Genomic DNA, 19,278 nt, shown 5'->3' on the forward strand with positions numbered 1-19,278 from the left:
TGGACACAAGTATTCTTCAAGGGGTCTGAACAAAGCAGAACAAAGTGGAGCTATTACTTCTCTTGATTTGGACACTATATTTCTTTTCATGCAAACTTAATGTTACTGTTCTTTGTTTGCCACTGCTTCATACTGTTGACTCTTATTAAGTTTTTAATGCATTAAGACTCTTAGATCTATTTTACATGTACGAAGCTACCTGTCACTTGTCTTATACCTATACATCTGGTTTCTCCTATTGAAGCGCTGTTTTATTTTTTGAAGAAGATGAAATATGTGTTCAGCTATTGCTGCCTTCTCAGTGGCCTACATTATTATTCTTCCATCCCCACCCTTGGAGTAGACTTAACATTTCTTTGTTCTTCTTGCTTCAGGCATACTGTAAATAGAAAAAAAAACTCCTTTTGTTGTTCTTAACTTCTTTTGTAAGCCTGAAGTCATTTTGAGCTTTCACCTTCCTAATCTTTTCTGAAATTATTGGCTACTAGTTTGTACTCTTGCCTGGTGATTTGTTCTTCCACCTGTTTTCTTTATAATATGCATTTAAAATGTCAATTTATCTGAAAGCTCCTAAAGCAGCTGGCCCAGTTTCTTTAGATGTTCCCCACTTTTTTTTCTCATAGGAGTTTGTGATTGTGCCTTTTGTATCTTAAGAAACACCAATCTGTCATGGATTCCCTTTGCTCTGAATATTTCTGACGATGGGATATGACACAGTATTCTCTTCATTTGTTAAAATCAGCTTTCTTAAAGTCCACAGTTCTTGATATCCTACTACCAGATTTCCCTTTTCTCATTGTAACAAACTTATAGAGAGTATGATCACTGGCACCTAACAAACTTATAGAGAGTATGATCACTATTCAATTTTGTTGAACACTACTTACCTGTTAATTAGACCATACCCAAGATAGCTGAGACTCTTATTGCATCTTCCCTCTTCTGGCAGATGATATTGTCAGCCAGGCCAATCAGGAACTGGCTGGAATTTACATTCCTGGCAGAAGTGGACTTGCAGTAGATACCAAAGGAATCGCAGGCTCCCATTACTATAATGTCTTTCCTTTTTGAGTGTTTGGTAATCAGATCTAAGAGGGTATTGACCACATCTGGTTTAGGAGTCAGTAGCAGATCTCCACAGCAATGTTGCTTTTCTTTCTCTTTCCTTTGATTTTTACGCAGATGCTCTCCACCAGCCTTTCATGCTCCAATTCATGGATTTTCTCATAGTTGTACACAGTTGCACATTTTTGCAGACGGGAAGTCAATCAGCCAATCCTTTTGCGCTTGCCATATTTGTGCACTTAGCTTCACAAAAGACAAAAGCACTACATGTTCACCAAAACATTTTCATAAAAGTGCTTCTAGGGCCATTCTTGCATGTATAAGTTTGGAGATTAACACCACTGCTCCGTCCCAAGCAAACTGGCTTCATCTGATTTCAGAAAGCAAAATAGAGCCAGGCTTGGTTAGTACATAGTTGAGTAGGAAAGCAGCAGAAAGTACAGGGATCTTCCAAGTAGGGCTGGGGGGGAAATCATTTGTGAAAACCCTGGAGAGTTGTTGCTGCCAGTCAGAGTAGCAATACTAGACAAGATAGTCACTATGGTCTGACTCAGTATAAAGCAGCTTTCCTGTGTTCCTAAACCTCAACAAGCTGTCTTATTGTGGCAAGGCAGTCTATTTTCAACAAACAGGAGATAATAGTGACAATTTTCCATAGACATTGGCATAGTTCCGGAACCATTTTTTGTAACTGAAGTTATTTTTTAAACTGATGCTCTTCCAAAATCTGCTTGTAACTTCTTTCTTCCTTTTATACATTCCATGTGAGCTCACTAATAAAGTAAGGATAAACATGTTAATGTCCAAGCCACCTTGTCTAGTTTATCTGCTTTAAAGTACAAAGAAACTCAAGTACATTGTGGATACTGGAAAAATTGGCATCATTTCCAGTTTCGAAGGAATGATAAATTCTTATGAAAATGGAGCTGTTTGAAAGCTGCTGTTTCTCTCCTATTCCAGATTTTTTCCCTCTTCTTTTCTCCAAGCAGTTCTCTGAGTTTTAACATCTTAATCATACGTTTTTAAAGCAATTCTGTCTTGGCTTTGCAAATAATGTACTTGGAGCTTCAGTAAGAATAGTAATAATAGTTCTTTGATACTGTGTGAAATGCTTGTGAACGATATTTAATTCTCTCCTACTTGGCTGCATAAATGGAGCCAAGCCCTAGGGACACGGAGATGATAAATAATTTCCATTTGTTTTGTTGCAAAATATGCTTTCCATTTTCACTCAACATGAATAAATGCTTCCCTCCAGTGTTCAGAAGTAGTTACTTCATGAGAAAGCAGGGAGAAGAAAGTTGGAGGGGGGAACAATAGCACTTACGCAAAGCTTGGAAGTAAGTAGCTTGGACGTTGCCTGTAACTGGCTGCTTTCTGGAGCATAAACAGTGTAACTAAAACAGCTACAAAGTTGCAAATGGTAGAACTGTCATCCCTACCTAGCAGGTGTATTATGAGATTTGTAGTTCAAATGGAAAAAGTGGCAGATTGAGGACAGAACTGCTGACTCAGTGGTTTAGGTACTTGGCTGCAGAGCCTAGGATTTTGAGTTTCCCATTGTACCTTCTTGATAGGACCTGGGCTTGAGCCATAGGGTTCTGTCCAACTCTGCAGTTCTAAAATTGTTATTGTTGTTTTTAAGGTGGCAAAGTGACAACAAGGCCACTTTTAGAAGAGCTAGTAATAGATGTCCTGCTGCTGTTATGTGTCATCAAGTCCCATTGGACTTAGGGCATTCTTAATAGGCTCTCAAGGTATGTTAGCTGTCTAAGGAGTAATTTCGCCATTGGCACTCCATGGTGAGTTTCCATGGCCAAGATAGATTTGAACCCATGTTTCCCAAGTCTTAGCACATCACTGTATCCATGAAATGATAATTAAGTGTACATTCCATTCTCAGTATATACCACTTATATATAAAGTGGTATATACTGAGAATGGAATGTACTCTTAATTATCGTGTCATGGATATAATGATCTAATTAATGGATTTATGAGTGAAATCTTGTTCATGCACCCACTCTATATAAGGAGTGTAGCTGTGGGAGCATTAAAATTAACATTACCTTTTAACAGTATCATTACTATCAGCCATGACAACTTTTCAGAAATACAAAATATTTGATTTCCCCCCCCCCATTAATAGCCCCCACAGAATCCTTTTTGTGGTGGCAAAGCCATTGGGAGCAGCAAGATGGGGCAATGTCTTTCATCTAATTAAAAAATCACTGGTACTGGGTTAGCAGGGGTTCCATGGGAAACTTGGGACCTTGACAGTGAGTGGGGAAGGGATTAAAATGTTTTTGTTTCCGAAAAATGAGTGCAGGTGATGTCGTTATAAGCCTTAGGGAGCATAACCTAAGGAGTTCAGCCATTAATGCAAATGCAATTGATTACAATATTTTGCTCTTTATTAGTTAATAGCAAACCCCCCCTCATCTCTCCATATTGGCAATATTTAATATGATAGCCACTATCCTCTTGTAGAATTCTGCCAGCACAGCAGTACAGTAGGAGCCCCTTATTCACAGGATCAGTATCTGCTGATTCATTGGAAAGATTTAAAATATTAAAAGGAAAATCATAGAAATATATTTTTCTAAGGGTGAAGTTACCAGAACTGGCCACCAAAGGGAGCCAGAGACCATGCAATGTATAGTGCCCACTATTAAAACAGTGTTCGCTATAATCCATGTTTTTCATCATCTGCAGTGTGTGGGGGGGGCAGGGGCTAGGAACTGATTGCTGCATATTAAGAAATTGGTGTAGGCTTTTGGTGTGTTACAGACCCATGACTCAGTGTATGGCACCAGATGCCTATAATGGCTTCTTCATTTGTGGCAGTTCAGAAGGAAAGAACTTTGGGATTTACATTTTAAGAAAAGACACGTTCTCTGGCAGCTGGCGCCTGGGACACTACAGACTGAGACACTTCTGTAGGCAAAATGTCATATATGTCTGAGGTTTTGGAAACATCTGTTTGTATACTCTTCCATAAAAATGACGTCTTGCTTGGATCATATGTGCGACCATTTATGTAGCTGTTCTGTAGTCTGGTTTTCAGGAATATCTCACATGATTTATACAGCCCTGCCCTCTATGGAGTTATTCTGTGGCAGACAATGTATATCTGATTTAGACAGGGATAAATTAGTTTCCGTTTAGACCATTTCAGTTACACGCTTATCAATGCAGAGATTTGTGTGCAAGTATGGTGGGATCTTCATGAAAGTCTGTTTTTAAAAAACACAAAAACCAGAATCATTGGGAGTTGGGAGGGATCTATCAGACCATCGAACCCAACCTCCTGCTTAATGCAGGAATCCAAATCAAAGTATATTCAACAGATGATTGTCTTATTTTCTCATGAATGCCTCCAGTGATATATAAAGTGGCTGGAAGGCTCCTTTTAACCACATTTTCTCATTTTAGGTTGCTTCTAGGCACCTGGAACATCTTCAGGTGCAGCATCTGCAGATGAGTCAGAAAAATCCCTGTAGAGGATAGGATTGCTTGGAACTCTGTAGAGCGCAAAGATGTCTGTCTTCACTGACCATGCTGGCAGCCATTGGGGGGGGGGGTGTTAAGGAACACTGCACAGAAAAAAAAGAGCCCATCATCTTTTTTTCTGTATAAAATTAAAGGGAGAGACAGCAAATAATAGAAAGTTGTAGAAATACTTTGTAAAAATGTTGATAGAACAGTCCCATTCATGTTTATTTAAATAGAGGCCTTCCAGAGGTTTAGCCCACAACTCCCATCATTCCTAGCCAATGGTGAGAGATTATAGGAATTGAAATCCAGGAACAAGTGGAAGGCCATCACTGCTCAGCCCTGACTCGAGAGGAGCATTTTTATCTTTAGCACAGGTCTGGAACAGGTGGACCCCTTTAACTATCCAGGTTAGGAAACAGTTGCAGAGTAGATGTTGTCTCAGTCACTTCCTGCACAATTGATTGCATTCTGTATCTCTCAAAGTTTATGCAACATGTGTGTTTCTCCCAAAGCTTGGGAAATATACTTTTCTTGGGCTGCAACTCCCAGAATAAACTAACCAGCATGGCCACTGAGCCACAGTGGCTGAGGAACTTTGAGGATCTGTTAGTCCAGTTCTCCACTCCCCCAATAACTCAAGTCCTCTCCTCTTTATTCTGAATATAGAAGACACAAATATGGTAGCAGATGTATCTACTCTTCGACTTAAACCAGTTTCTCACCAACTTTGTAAACACTGTTGATTTGTTCCATAGACTTAAGAGTCAGCTGTCAACTGACATAACATATCTTGATTTGTAGGAAAGAACAAAGCCTTAAAAGTTGAGATTCTGGGCATTGTGATAAAAGGGTGGACACTGGCTCTAAATGGCCAATTGACACGTACAGAAGTTCCATTGTTGATACTAATCATTAACCTCCATGGCAGGTTTTTACTGTATGATGTGAGGAGAAACCATGTGCAATAATGCAGTCTGTTAAAGATCTCTTGGCCAGAGATCATTTGTGCATAGTAAAGTGTAGTAAAACAGTTTATCTACAGCATACTTCAAGAACTAAAGGATTCAATATTGCTCATCATTTATTGTATTAATTTTCTTTGTTTCTTCAGAGGCTTCCATCCTGAGTTACGATGGCAGTATGTATATGAAGATCATTATGCCTATGGTCATGCATACAGAGGCAGAGGATGTGTCCTTCCGCTTCATGTCTCAGCGTGCTTATGGGCTACTCATGGCCACAACATCACGCGATTCAGCTGATACCCTGCGCCTAGAGCTGGATGGAGGCCGTGTCAAGCTCATGGTCAATCTAGGTATTGTACAGAGACTTCCCCCTTGGCTTTTAGCTGGAGCTTGTTTTCTTGTTTGTCTCCCCCCCCCGCCCGCCCCCTTGGTTTGGATGGATTGACTTATAAGTAGCTGCTGATGTGTTATTTGTAACTATATTAATCATGGAGAAACAACCTCTCCAGCCATCACTGCATGAAGATTTTTAACTCCTGGTTATGGACAATGTGGTTTTAAGTCTCTTTCTATTGTTGTTGTTGTTATAGTTGTTGTTGTTAAGTTTCCTTTCTTGTTCTTGAACTGGTTAGCTTTGTATATTACATGCCTTTCGGTCCATCTTTTGATCAATTACATCCTCATTGCTCCATCTCTTTGCTATTGTTCAAAACAGTACAAGTAAAGTGTGGGGACTGGAACAAACCATAGAAATGAGGCTTTGCCTTTATAAAAGGCCAATGTTCTGCAGTGAAGACTTTCCGATTTACTACCTAGTTCCTTCTAGAAAGTGGAGTCACTGATTTTCAGGGCTTTCTGAAAAGACAAGTAGGGCAAAATGTTTAGGCACAAACCAGCTGAGTAAAAATGTTTGGAAAAGTGTAAGCGAACTTAGGATAGGCAACCTGCTGACATCCAGTTATTTTGGATGACAACTCCAAGGAATCTCACTACCACATTCAAAACATCTGGAACTCACTAGATTGCCTACCTTAGATGCAAACAAAGCTCTATATGGAAGACTTACAGGTTTTACACTGCTGAAAAGGGAAATTATGATTGTTTTATCTTGTATTTACAACCTGCCTTTAGCTGTGTTGCTGTTGTATAAAGCACCTTTTTGTACCCAACTCAAAGAACACTTTAATTTATACACTATTATTTTCAGCCTCCAAAGAAAAGAAAGAGAACAAGAGAAATCCATCTCTGCTTATATCTCTAGGCTAGAATGTTACCTTTTCCCTTACTATCTTCTGCCCAAAGTGATGAGAAAACATAGCATGGAGAATATATTCTCGAAGGCTTTCATGGCCAGGATCCGATGGCTGTTGTGGGTTTTCCGGGTTGTTTGGCCGTGTTCTTAAGGGTTTTCTTCCTAATGTTTTGCCAATCTCTGTGGCTGACATCTTGAGAGGACAAGAGTCAAAATTCTGTCTGTACTCTGGTCAGTTCTGACTCCTCTCCTCTGAAGATGCCAGCCATAGAGACTGGCGAAACGTTAGGAAGAAAAACCTTAAGAACATGGCCAAACAACCCAGGAAACCCACAACAACCATTGGCATGGAGACCTGGATCTTTCTGATTAGAACCTATGCCGTTTCTTCCATTAAATAGAATGTGTTTTCCTTCCTTAGTGCTTTCACTGGAAAAAAATTCTTATCATTTGTTTTGCAGAAGACAAACAGCCGTGTTTTCTGCTGTTAGCAAAAGCTAGCCATTTTTAGGAAATGGAGAGCCAACCACTTTTTACCACTTATCAAAAGTGAAAGTATCTCTTGTTCTTGCTCTTAGAAAAACTGTGTGTTCACCTGTGAGTGACAGCACACATTCTGAGGTCCTCATTCAAAAGGCAGTGAAACCCCCAGATGTTATCATGTTTTTAACCTCAGTCAGTGATTGCTTATGATGGAAAAGTCCATCTTATGACATATAAAGACCACAGTACTTGAGTTTTCAGTGAAATAAGAGTTTAGTATTCTCAGAACTTCTCACCAAGTTGTCGGATTTTACTGGCTTTAAGGTCAAATAAACCTATAAGGTATGTTGCTCATATACCACCCCATAGCAGTTAAAACATTATCTGGGCAGTTTATAATTATCCAGGTTACACATTGCCCCCTCCCCAGTGACCTGGGTACTTAACTTACTGACCTTGAAAAGATGGGAGGCTCAGACAACCTTGAGCCAGCTACTTGAGCCCATTGGGATCAAACTCAGGTTGTGAGTAGAGGCTTGACTCCAGTACTGCAACTTAACCCCTGTGCCACAAGGCTCTTATGAAATTGCTTGGGGTTAACATTGCACTTTTTTCACATTTGGAGAAACATGGATAGAGTAGAGATTTGGAGGCAGAAACAAGAACATGCATACTTCCTGTTTCAGCAATTGCATTGGTAGTGGAGAGAGATGGTCCGGATATGGCAAATGTCTTGTGTGTTTCTCCCCACCAGGTGATGTAAATATTTTATATCGAGACAAATAAGCCCTAATAGAACAAAAGCTTCTTGTCTGCTATACCTTGTCTGTAGTGACTGCAGCATCTCTCCAGGTTGGCTGCAAAAATGGAGCTTCAGTCCTGCAGAGATCTGAAGGTGACTTCTAGAATGGCAGCTCAATTATGCAGCAGTCAAGGTCTGCAGAGGTTTCAGATGTCCCTTGGTGTCTAAAACTTCCCTGTGATGGCCAGAGTTGTCAAACTATTGAAGACAAAAGTCAAATAGAAGGCCTTAAGAAAAACTCTTAACCAGTCATGATTAGTTTAGGGACATTTATTTGGATCTTTATGATATAACAATCTCTGAGATGAGCCTGAGTCAAGAGGAAATGACACCTAAACCTTGGTCATAAACAAAAGCCCAGATTTTGATAACCTGCAGTAAAAAAATTTACAAGTCCAGAATTAAAGACAAGAGGTTGATGAGCTGGAATCTGGATAATCTAATGTGTCAGAAACACATACTGGCAAAAACTGTTTTGAACAGTATTAAAGACTCCTATGCTTGCCTTCTCTCCCTCCACCCTTTTAGTTTTAATTCCATTTGGTTTCTCTTAAAGGTTGTCTGTTTATTAAGGTCTTTTCTGTGATCTTTTTACGCTGTGTATCCAAGTTGTAAAAGCTTCCTTATATCCTCCCCACATCAGTCATGGTATATCAAAAGATGGTATTCAACCCTTCAAAGGCCTGAAGCCTGCGGCCCGCATAGCAAACAGCTCTTCGAACAGAGCGTACAGAGCAGCCTGCAGGAGCTGGCATATCCTTCTCACCTGCACAACACTGTTGAGACAAAACTGAATCCGGGGGAAAGGGAATCCTTTGGTGGGGATGAGGGTTGGGGGAAGAAGACTCTTCTGTGTGGATGTTGCTCTTTATGGAGTTGTTAGGAGGGAACTTGGGGAAAGCTATTCTCTCTCTTAGTGACACATTTCACAACATATTGAACCTTGGCTCTGTAAACACTTGAAGCCTGAATGTGACATTCAGATCTCACATTTCTTTGGAGGAAATAGGGAGGAAGAAGAGAGAGAGAGAGACAGAGAGAGAGAGAATTCAGTGAGTCATGGTTTCACACTTGCCCCAAAATTAACCCTCTTGCTTAAAGCTTGCCCTGAGAGTGAATGCAATGGCCAGTTATATTGAAACAGCCACCCTCAATCCCCAGCCTTCTTGTCTGGTAGATGAGCATCACAGAACACCCTCAGGCTTATGTTTTATGGCCATTCAACTTACCTATCCCTCCTCCCATAGCTGCCTTCTAGCTGGTGTGCAATGAAGCTCCTGCCTTGGGAGGCAGACATATCCAGCTAGCTTACATTTATCCTTCAACAATAATTCTCCTACCATACAAGCATAATCCTTTTGCGAAGGATTAGTGACTTTTTGCTCACTCCTTCAGAGCTTGGGAAGTTACTTTGATAAAAAATAATTAGTTACAGTTCTCATTTCAAGGTCACAAAAGTAATTACCACCACTTTAATAGCAAACCTATTGGTTTGCTCATTTCTATATGCCAAATGTAATTTTTTTTGTGTCAGGCATAATACCCATCTGCTAAATGTAACTTTCCCCCAATTCTCTCTCTCTCTCTCTCCCTCTCCCCCCTCTGCTGTCCCTGAATTTTGGGGAATGTTTTTGTTGTGTGGGTTTTTTTTTTTTTTTGATATTTTTTTTGAGGGGGGGAAAAGCCCTTTTGTTTATCTATTGTGTCTCACTCCACCAACATACATCTGTAAAAGGGATATAGCCACTCCTGTATGGTGATTGTACCACATGCTCAAGGACTGTTTGCTCCCACTTTTCTGTTGCGGTTGACGACACATGACAAACCTAATCGCACGAAACCAAACCCATATTTTCTTAAGAGAAGTTCTGCTAAACACCAGACTCTCTGTGGCTTCTAATTCTCATAATTGGTTCATCTCTTGTCACTCAGATTGTCAATCTTCTTCTTCTTCCCTCCCTCTTCCCCATGCCTTTTATTTCAGTAAATCTGTAAGGACCATCTTTTCAAATGAATAGAATATAAGAATGAAGTTGTGTGCCTGAGGGTCACATAGCCAATGTAATCCACTCTACTTGAAACAAAGGCCATCTTCAACTGTCCATGCTTTTGGCTATGAGCAATAGGTTACTATAAATATAAATGTGACTACATAGTTTTGTTATAAATTACATTTATACATGAAATAAATACATATATGTAAATAACCTTAAACTAGATTGCTAAATATGAAACTCTGACTTCTGTCCTTGGCTTTAAGAGTAAAGAGAAGTCCATCATATTTGAAATTCGGCATTGTGAGGTGTTAAATTGAACACACTAACATTTTAACAGAAAATATGTTTACAACCTACAATGTGAAAGAAGCAAGGTCCTGCTTAGGAACTCTTGTGCCAAAGATGTTATGAACAAGTACCTGAAATTTATCTTGTATTTAACAGTGAATGATCAGAACTCCCCAGCTGAAATTCCTATTCTACTGTTTATTTTTTGCACAGTGCAAATGACATCATGGGACCTTTCCCTCCCCTCCCTCATTTTCCCTGGAACATCTGAGTGAAGCACATAGGGTTGTCAAAGATGTCCAAATCTGCCACTGCACAGCCTATTTCATCTTTTACCTGAATGCTGTAGGTGCATAATTCAATCCTAACATTCAGGTAGCAAGGTGAGACTTTGCTCTGAAGGGCTGGCTGGCTGGCTTCCTTTGTATCAACCCTCTCCAACCAATCAAATATGCCCCAACCCTCTGAAATACACTGAAATCTGGGTTGGGCGTTCGTGCAGTTAGCTGTTTGCAAGTGGCCATTTTATGACAGGGAACTAGAGGCAGTATGTTAACTGTTTTCTCATTGTGGAGATCAGTGGCAACACACTCTCCCCAACAAATGTTTTTGGCTATCACAAAGGGAATGATCCTATTTTCAAGTGAAGTGGAAAGAAAGGGTTAAGTATTGTGCCTGAAAATCTTTCCTAGCCAGACCTGAAGGCATATTATGTTGGATAGATGGTGCATTAATGCAAAGACACCTGTCATTCAAAAGATGTAGTACAAAGGTTAGCTTTAGACATCAAACTGCTTTAAAAGAATCATAACAGTGTTTTTTTTTTAAATCACTGGGGAATGACTTGCATTTTGAGGAAGAATATCTGTACCTTATCAACATCCTAGCTATTTTTGTTCATTAGTTCTTGATTAGAATTACTGTGTAATAATCAATGCGCCATTTTTCTGTGAAAGAAAATAATCTGAATTCCACATACAATAATCTAGTATATCACACATGGAGGTATATAATATGTACATGCTCACATTTCTGACACACATACACAGAATACTAGAGTAAATATATAGATCCTACATTTCTTTAGAATATACAATACAGATACAACTATTCCTGAGCTTATACAAAACGTATATTAATATATATATAAAATGGCCACATCTCTTTGCGTGTGTCTGTCCCCGGAAGGGTGGACTGATTGTTTTTGGATGTCTGCAGCTGTTACCTTGAAGGATGCAATTTCATCTTTCATTTATTTTTCCCCATCTAGACTGTATCAGGATAAACTGTAACACCAGTAAGTTTTTCCTCAAGTTTCATTTTGTTCTTTCTTTCTTTCTGTCTCTCTCTCTGCAAATATATCTATATTAAAAAGAAATTAACATTGTTTTCTTTGCTATTTTACAATATGTTTCTTGTTTCACTTGATTCATTTTTGGTTTTTAAAATGTGTCTGAATATATGGTTTTGGTAGTTATTGAGACTGGGGAGGATTGGTGATGGGCATATATGAATGTAATGTGTGTGAGAGAGATTTCTCAAGGGGCAAATGAAATATTATATTTCCTGGCTTCACAGACAAGTCCAGGGAACAGGAAGAACTGAAAATGTATTTCAATAGCATTCTGCTGTATTGGGGAAAATAGCCTTAGAGGCAGTTTAGTACTGCATAGAAACAACAGGTACTGTATGCCCTTCTCCACTACAATAGTTGTTGTTGTTGTTGTTGTTGTTGTTGATGATGATGATGATGATGATGACAGAAATGTCAAGAGAGTTTGACCCACAGAAGTGACCACTTTGTCTGGTATTTCTTCAGTATTCATGCTTCTAAGGGATTAGGCATGCAGTTTAAAAAATAAAACATATTTTTGGGTGTGTTGGAGGATATACATAAATTCTCAGAATGATCATCTAAGGTTTATTCTGAGTAATGAAATATTCTAGGGAAGCTTTTCAAATGGTCATATTCCATCAAGAGAAGGGACTTCTGGAATTCTTATGTCAGCCTTATAAATATGCCCACAGTGGTTAATATCCTGCATATGTACATGTGTAGTTGTATCTTGAAATCTATCCCTCCTCCACTCCCCCACTACATTTCTAAAGGAGAGGGTGGCTCAATCCTCTGACAGCCCAGATTGTTTCCATGCTAGACAGGCTCACTTTCCTACACACTATTCTTCATCATCTGCGGTTATTAGTGTTTAACTATTGGCTTAGGTTGACCTTTTTTTGGTTATCTGTTTGGTTACAGACATACAGTCTGAGTAAGTTATACCCAATGATCTGCTTGGTAAGCAATGCTAGACCCAAAGCAGCGTCAGTTCCATGAAACAGTATCACTAACCATGGAGTTCCTCTAGAACTACTACTTTTTTAAATAAAAAAAAAAAACGAGTTAAAGCTGCACAAAAAGGTAGTTTTGCAGATCTACTGTTCTGTTATGCCAGATTTATATTGTAGTGCCTGTAGACCAGAGCTGTAACCAGCAATTTTGGCACTCAGGGCAACTGACATTGTCCCCCACCCACTCTGAGGCATGGAAACACACCTAAGAAAATAAAGGGAAAGAATGTGATCCCTCCTCAAGAGACAGAGAAAGTTTATGCTTTAAAAAAGAGGGCAAAGTGCCAGTTACCCTACCCTAGTTATGATCCTGTTCAAATGGTAACAAAAAACAAACATAACTACAGGCAAGGTAACTGTATCTAAAAATTCTTCTTTAGTTCCCTCCATATTGCTAATTGATTCTTTGGTGGACAGTTGGACCATGAGAATTTCTTACCACCATGCCACGTCTTAAGTAAGACCGAAGATAATGTTATGGGAGATGTTTGCAGGAATGTAGAAACTTAAGATTTAATGCTCTGCTCATTTCTACACACTTGGTTCTGCTGAAATGAATGGGAGAATTCTACCTTATTCCAACAGTATGTGGTGTAACAAAGAGGAAGAGCTGTACAGTACAATGATGAGTCTTGCCATTCAGGAAGACATTAAAAGGAAACTGGAGGAGATAATAGTTGTGATAGTTTCATGTTTTCGTTATATTTAAATAGAAGTTTCATCAGAGCTTTTGATCTGAGAATCCCTGTTTGTTTCAAGTTGTTGTGCACTTTTGTCACCTGTGCATGGAAAAAAATCCATGTGTTCTAAGTTGCTGATTCTTTAGCTAGATTTTTTAAAAATATCTCAGCTGAGAGAGTGTGCTGTTGATGTTATCTCAGCCAAGATTGTTCCTATTAAGAGCATCTCTTGCCAATATTCTGTTATACAAAGCAGCAATTGCAACTAAAAATAAGTAACACACCCTCATTCCCATGCAAATTGCTGCCCCTTCATAATAAAAGCTTAAGAAGACAAAAAGGAAATTCAGGGAGACAAAAAAAGTTTCAGATTTTTTTCTTACAGAAAAAATATTCTGACTTTTTGTTCAGGTTTCCACACAAGCGGTAGCATCTGCTTAAATCATTTTGCTTTTATTCACATTAAAGTATATGGGTTTTTATATACTTATTTAAATATATTTCTCTGCAAATCCCTTCAAGCTCATACTTCTTTTAAACAGTCTGGACTTTACTTCTTAAAAACATCATTATTTAGAGCCCTGAATACATGAGTTCCTTCCTCTTTCAAATGACCTAATCCAGTAGCGTTCTGCCCCTTATTAAATAGTACAGTACTATAATTAAATGAGGGAGGTCAAAGGGAAGGTTAATTTTATGTTATTATTTGAATACTCCAGGCTAGCCAAGACCCCCCAAAACTCTTTTAGCATATTCTCAGTATATTTGTTCAACTTTTTCCTTTCTTTTACTCACATTTAAAGGACATATGTATAAATGGAGGACAAAAGAGCCGAAAAAGCAATATTTTTGCAATAGAAAATTCATCTGTAGATTTGACAGATGCAAATACTGGACTGACCAGCTGCAAAGGGCTTCGTTCCTTTAATTTATTCGACGGAACAGGGACTAGTATGATGTCTCCCTGTTTTCTTCCTACTTCCCTAAATTAGGAAAACGCAAAGTGAGAGCCAGCCTTTAGCCAACAATGGTGGGGGGTGGGATTCAGTCAAAGAGCTTTGAGATGAATACTACCTAAAGTATCAGATGATGTGGCCACTTCTGTTAACTAAGAATGAAGCACTTGGTCTGTGATGTTAAGAGCAAACAGAGTCAAAAGATAGCACTCATGGTGAAGTTTAATATTCTCCCACTGTGGCTATCAAGAGAGCTCCAAGACATGACAACAGGTAAGGCTCTAGCGTTGATTTTTGTTACTCTGTTTATGTGTTGAAGAAATTGAGAAAAATGAGTATGCCATTTTGGTAATTGGTTATTTGTTCATGTTCCTTGAAATTGCCATTCTTGCTTTCTCCTCCCCCACATCTTTTGCTTTCCTTCATTTTTATTCCCTTGCTGCAAGATGTTAAGCAGGAACTAGGATTGGAATAAATATTGGGTTCTTTTTACAGACATTGAAAACTATCAACCTATAAATGTTAAGACAGTAAAAGGTAGTGCCACACAAGTGTTTAGGGGAAAATATAGTCCAACAAAACCCATAACATAACAGGTGCTTGAATCCCACAACATTATAAAGAAAGATTATATAACACTGAAACAACTTCACGTTTTGCAGCTTTAATGGTTGCATGGCAACTGACAAAAGGAGGTCAACAGCATCAATAGCTGCATCCTACATAAGTTAAATGCTGTATTTCTATGAATATTTACCTGGGACTAAGTCTCATCAAGCTCAGCAAGACTTACCTTGGAGTCATCCTGCATAGGATTCTTTAAAAGGAATGAATATATGCAATGAAGCATGTTGTACTGCCTGATAGTTGTCATTGAGCTGTTATATCATGAAGACTTTTGAGACATTTGCTTAACCTCATTCGTACATCACTAGTGGAGTAATAAATGTTTAGAATCTTTAGAAAAAGCATGTTTGGGACAATTTTGGAGAGAGAAAACATTAGCCCAAAGATGGGGAAAATTACTTTTTTTGGGCTGCAACTGCCAGAGTCCCACAGCAGCATAAATGGCCACTGGTCATTGGATTCTGGAGGCTGTTTTTTTTAAAAAAAGAGTAACTTTTCTCATCTGTGATTAAGCACAGGGAGACATGCACATGCCATGTACCCCTTTCTGAATTTCTTCCCATCTCTTATTTTTTGACATACAAAAGAAAAGAAAGAGCATTAGGATTTGGTTACACATATTTACATGCAATCTGACTTTGTGATTTCAGTGTGAAATATATATATGAAAATCAATAAACATGGAATGTTGCTGTGATTATCAATGTAGTAGTACCCATATCTTTGTTGTCCCTCATATTACAGAAAGTCATAGAAGGCCTAATCAGAATTTCCAGGTTATCGCCCCCCCTCCACTCCACATTAGCAATCACTTTGCAGTTGTTGACTGTGATGTTAAACAGTTTCCACTTCATTAGGGCACAATACCTCTCCCCCCCCCCCCCGATTTTATTGCACCTGGGTCTTATTGTGAATAAGGGTCAAAACTGTTTCTACATTTTTTAATTATCTTTAGAATTCACAAGGGTAAATTACCATTTCTTTTCTCTCATGAATAGGAACAGGAGAACCATCAGTAAGCAGGAAACAAAATGAGGATTTTATCATGCTAATTAACTGTTACCACAAGAGACACTTAGAATAAGCACAGGCTTGCCTTTAATTGCCTATTAAGAACATGTTAGCATGGGGACATCTTTCTGACTTGTATGTTAGCTGCACCTCCTTCTAGGAGAAGGAATCATTTTCTGAATTATTAATCATGTGAAACAGAAATGGAGCGTTTTTTTTCCCCAGACGTCTTTCCAAAAGTCTCCTTTCATAAAATAATAGCGCTGTAATGTTGGAGATGGTTCCAAGGGTCATATCATCCAATTTCCCATCAATACTGAGAATCCACGACTAAAACAATCTTAACATCCTGTAATGCTTGGAGTGCATAGCACGTTCCACCCCTCTGTAGACTTGCCTTTCCCTTTAAGAGAAGCAGCATGTGTGAGCCTGTCCAATCTTGAGGGAGGCAAATGGGAAAGCTTGAGCTGCAGAGTAGGAGGAGCAAAGAGCTCCTTTTATTTATTTATTTATTTATTTATTTATTTATTTATTTATTTATTTATTTGATTGATTGATTGATTGATTGATTGATTGATTGATTGATTGATTGATTGATTGATTGATTGATTGATTGATTGATTGATTTGATTTATATCCCGCCCATCTGGTATATCATACCACTCTGGGCGGCTAACAGCAAGGATATACAATTAAAATAAAAATCCATAAACATAATAAATGATAGATAGAAAAAAGGAAGAAAATTAAGTCAAATTAAATGCTGGCAGGAGGGAAGGCCTGGGTATAGAGCCATGTTTTTAATTGTGTTTTAAATGTACCCAGCGTAGGGGCCACGCGAATCACAGGAGGGAGATTGTTCCAAAGGCGAGGAGCCACCGCCGAGAAGGCCCGGTTTTGCATCTTTTCCCACCGGGCCTCCCTCGGCGTCAGGCTCCTCAGCCTCACCTCCTGGCTCGCGCGGGTGATCCGGGTAGGTCTTGGTGGGAGCAGGCATTCCGCCAAGTATCGAGGTCCCAAACCGTTTAGGGCCTTATAAGTGAGCATTAGAACTTTGAAGTCAATGCTGAAACGAATGGGCAGCCGGTGCAGTCTGGCCAGGATAGGAGAAATGTGATGGAATTTTCTCCCTCCAGTAACGAGCCTGGCCGCTGCATTCTGCACCATCTGAAGTTTCCGCGTCAGCCTCAAAGGCAGGCCCAAGTAGAGTGCGTTGCAGTGGTCTCATCTTGAGATTACGAGCACATGCACTAAGGTAGTAAGTACCTAGCAGTACCTAGCAGCTCTGTCTCTCTGTGTCTCTTTTCCTAAATGCTGCTTTTCTCATCTTCCCAGGAAAGAACAGGATCATTCTCAAAGAGATACCCTACAGCCGGAGTGGAGAGTGACTGTGAGAGAAGGGTTGGCTGTGTCCTCCCTGCTCCTGTCTCTCCCTCTTTCTTTCCCTGGTTGTGGCTCTTGTTGCTGCCACCACCTCTCCCGCTGCATCCATTGGTTACCCAAAGGTACAGTTTGCAGTGATGGGTTGGTGGTGGTGGTGGTGGTTTACATATGCAGAAATAATTGAAACAAATCAGGTTTCACTTGTGTGCTGAAATAAACAGCCTTCTGGCGGAAGAGTATTTTACATCACTTTCCAATCAGAAAACACACTTCCTTGGCAAAATAATAGATTATTTTCTTTACATCATGGAGACACCTTATTTTGAAACATTTTCTAAAAAGCAGAATATGATACAACCATGGTTCTTATTGTCAGTAGGATCAAGCCCTTTGATTACCCAAACCTAGCACCACTGAGATGACATTATAACAAATGGCAATTTGTGGTTTTTAAATGCCTTCCCCATCACCCTGTAGCTCCCAGAGTTTCCAGACAATGAAAGGGAGTACTTATGTGAAGCAAAAGTAGGAATTGTTCAATTTCTAAAAATTGCCTGCTACTGATGACATCATTCATCAATCTTTTGTAAATGTGCTTATGTAAACTGGATTGCAGATACTGTGGGCTGAATTCAACTGAATTCAAATGAGTAGGCACATTGAATCACTGGAATTTACTTGTGTTGACTTAGCGTTCAGCAGTTGACTTGTTTTAGTTAGTGCTGCCAGTTGGATGTTATACGCTATCTTGTTCAGCCTTTGCCAACATGGTACCCTCCAGATACAGTGGACTACAATTCCTAGAATTCTAGCTACATCTGCTTTGAATTGTGGGAATTGTAATCCAATACAACTGGAGTGTAAAAGATTGGCACAAGCTGATATATTCCATGGTCTGTATAAGAATCCTATCTGCATATACGTTTCGTTCATTACTAGTGTTGGGAAAAATCTATCTATTCTTAGAGAGAAGTAAGGTGTGTGAAGAGGAATATCCTTCCAAATAGAAATCAGAAGACAGTTTGTTTTTGTTCTGAGTCCAGTTCTGAAATTAAGACCTTTCTGCTTTTCCAATACTGCACTGATTATGTCTTCTCTTAATTCTCTTTGACTAAGTGACTTCTTCCTCTTAAGAAACCTTCCCATAACAACCATAAGCCCTGAAATATGCCCTTCCAACCATACCTGACACCAGAGAAACCTTTATGTGACACCTCTCCACTTCCAAAGCCAAAGTAAAGATAATGTGTCACTAAAATTATGTTAGTGTTCCATAGACATGACCCTGCCAGACCACTGTGTCTGAGAAATCAAAGTTGTAAATCCTGTTTGTATCCCAATGGTGAAAGTGTGGACTATAAGAGGTACAAAAATCTCTAGCTATGGCAGACATTTTCAGCATTTAAAGGATTTTCTTTTCCAAGGATGTATTCTTTATAATGTTTAGTTTGACCCCAGAGAGAATTAGGAACAGGAAGAGCTCACTGAATTAAGTAAAACAGATATTTGTGAAGGAGTCTGTGAATTCCTAAATACAGTCATGCCCCGCTTAATGATTACCCCATATAACGACGAATCCGCTTCACGACAATGTTTTTGCGATCGCAATTTTTATGTGTCCAAAACTGAGAGGCTAAAATGACATTTGCCCTGTCATTTGTCTTTTCTTTTTGTCCTTGGACACTACAATTCTGTCCCTATCTACTCAGAAGTAAGCTCCCACTTTTGGTTATTAAATGTTGTCTTCAAATGTTTTAAGCCACCTTGAGTCCTTTTTAAGGAGAAAGGAGAAGTAACATTACTTTAAACAAACAAACAAACAAACAAACAAATAAATAAATGTTCCAGGGATGAAAGAGGAAATGACCTGAAGGGCGCACCAAGAACAAATATAGGAAGAGTTAACCTGATTCAAGTCATAA

At 39.1% G+C, this 19,278-nt stretch overlaps 1 protein-coding gene across 2 annotated transcripts in view; it reads left to right on the forward strand.

Moving 5' to 3' along the window:
- NRXN3 (neurexin 3) overlaps nt 1–19,278 on the forward strand; it is a 1,709,419-nt gene that overhangs the window by 744,066 nt on the left and 946,075 nt on the right. For both annotated transcript variants that reach the window (XM_078393277.1, XM_078393271.1), the window contains 2 exons: nt 5,675–5,878; nt 11,621–11,647. In XM_078393277.1, the coding sequence (XP_078249403.1) occupies nt 5,675–5,878; nt 11,621–11,647 (231 nt within the window). The remainder of the gene's footprint in view (nt 1–5,674; nt 5,879–11,620; nt 11,648–19,278) is intronic.

The sequence above is a fragment of the Pogona vitticeps genome, chromosome 1, assembly GCF_051106095.1.
Source record: "Pogona vitticeps strain Pit_001003342236 chromosome 1, PviZW2.1, whole genome shotgun sequence".
In the NCBI taxonomy this organism is placed as follows: Eukaryota; Metazoa; Chordata; class Lepidosauria; order Squamata; family Agamidae; genus Pogona; species Pogona vitticeps.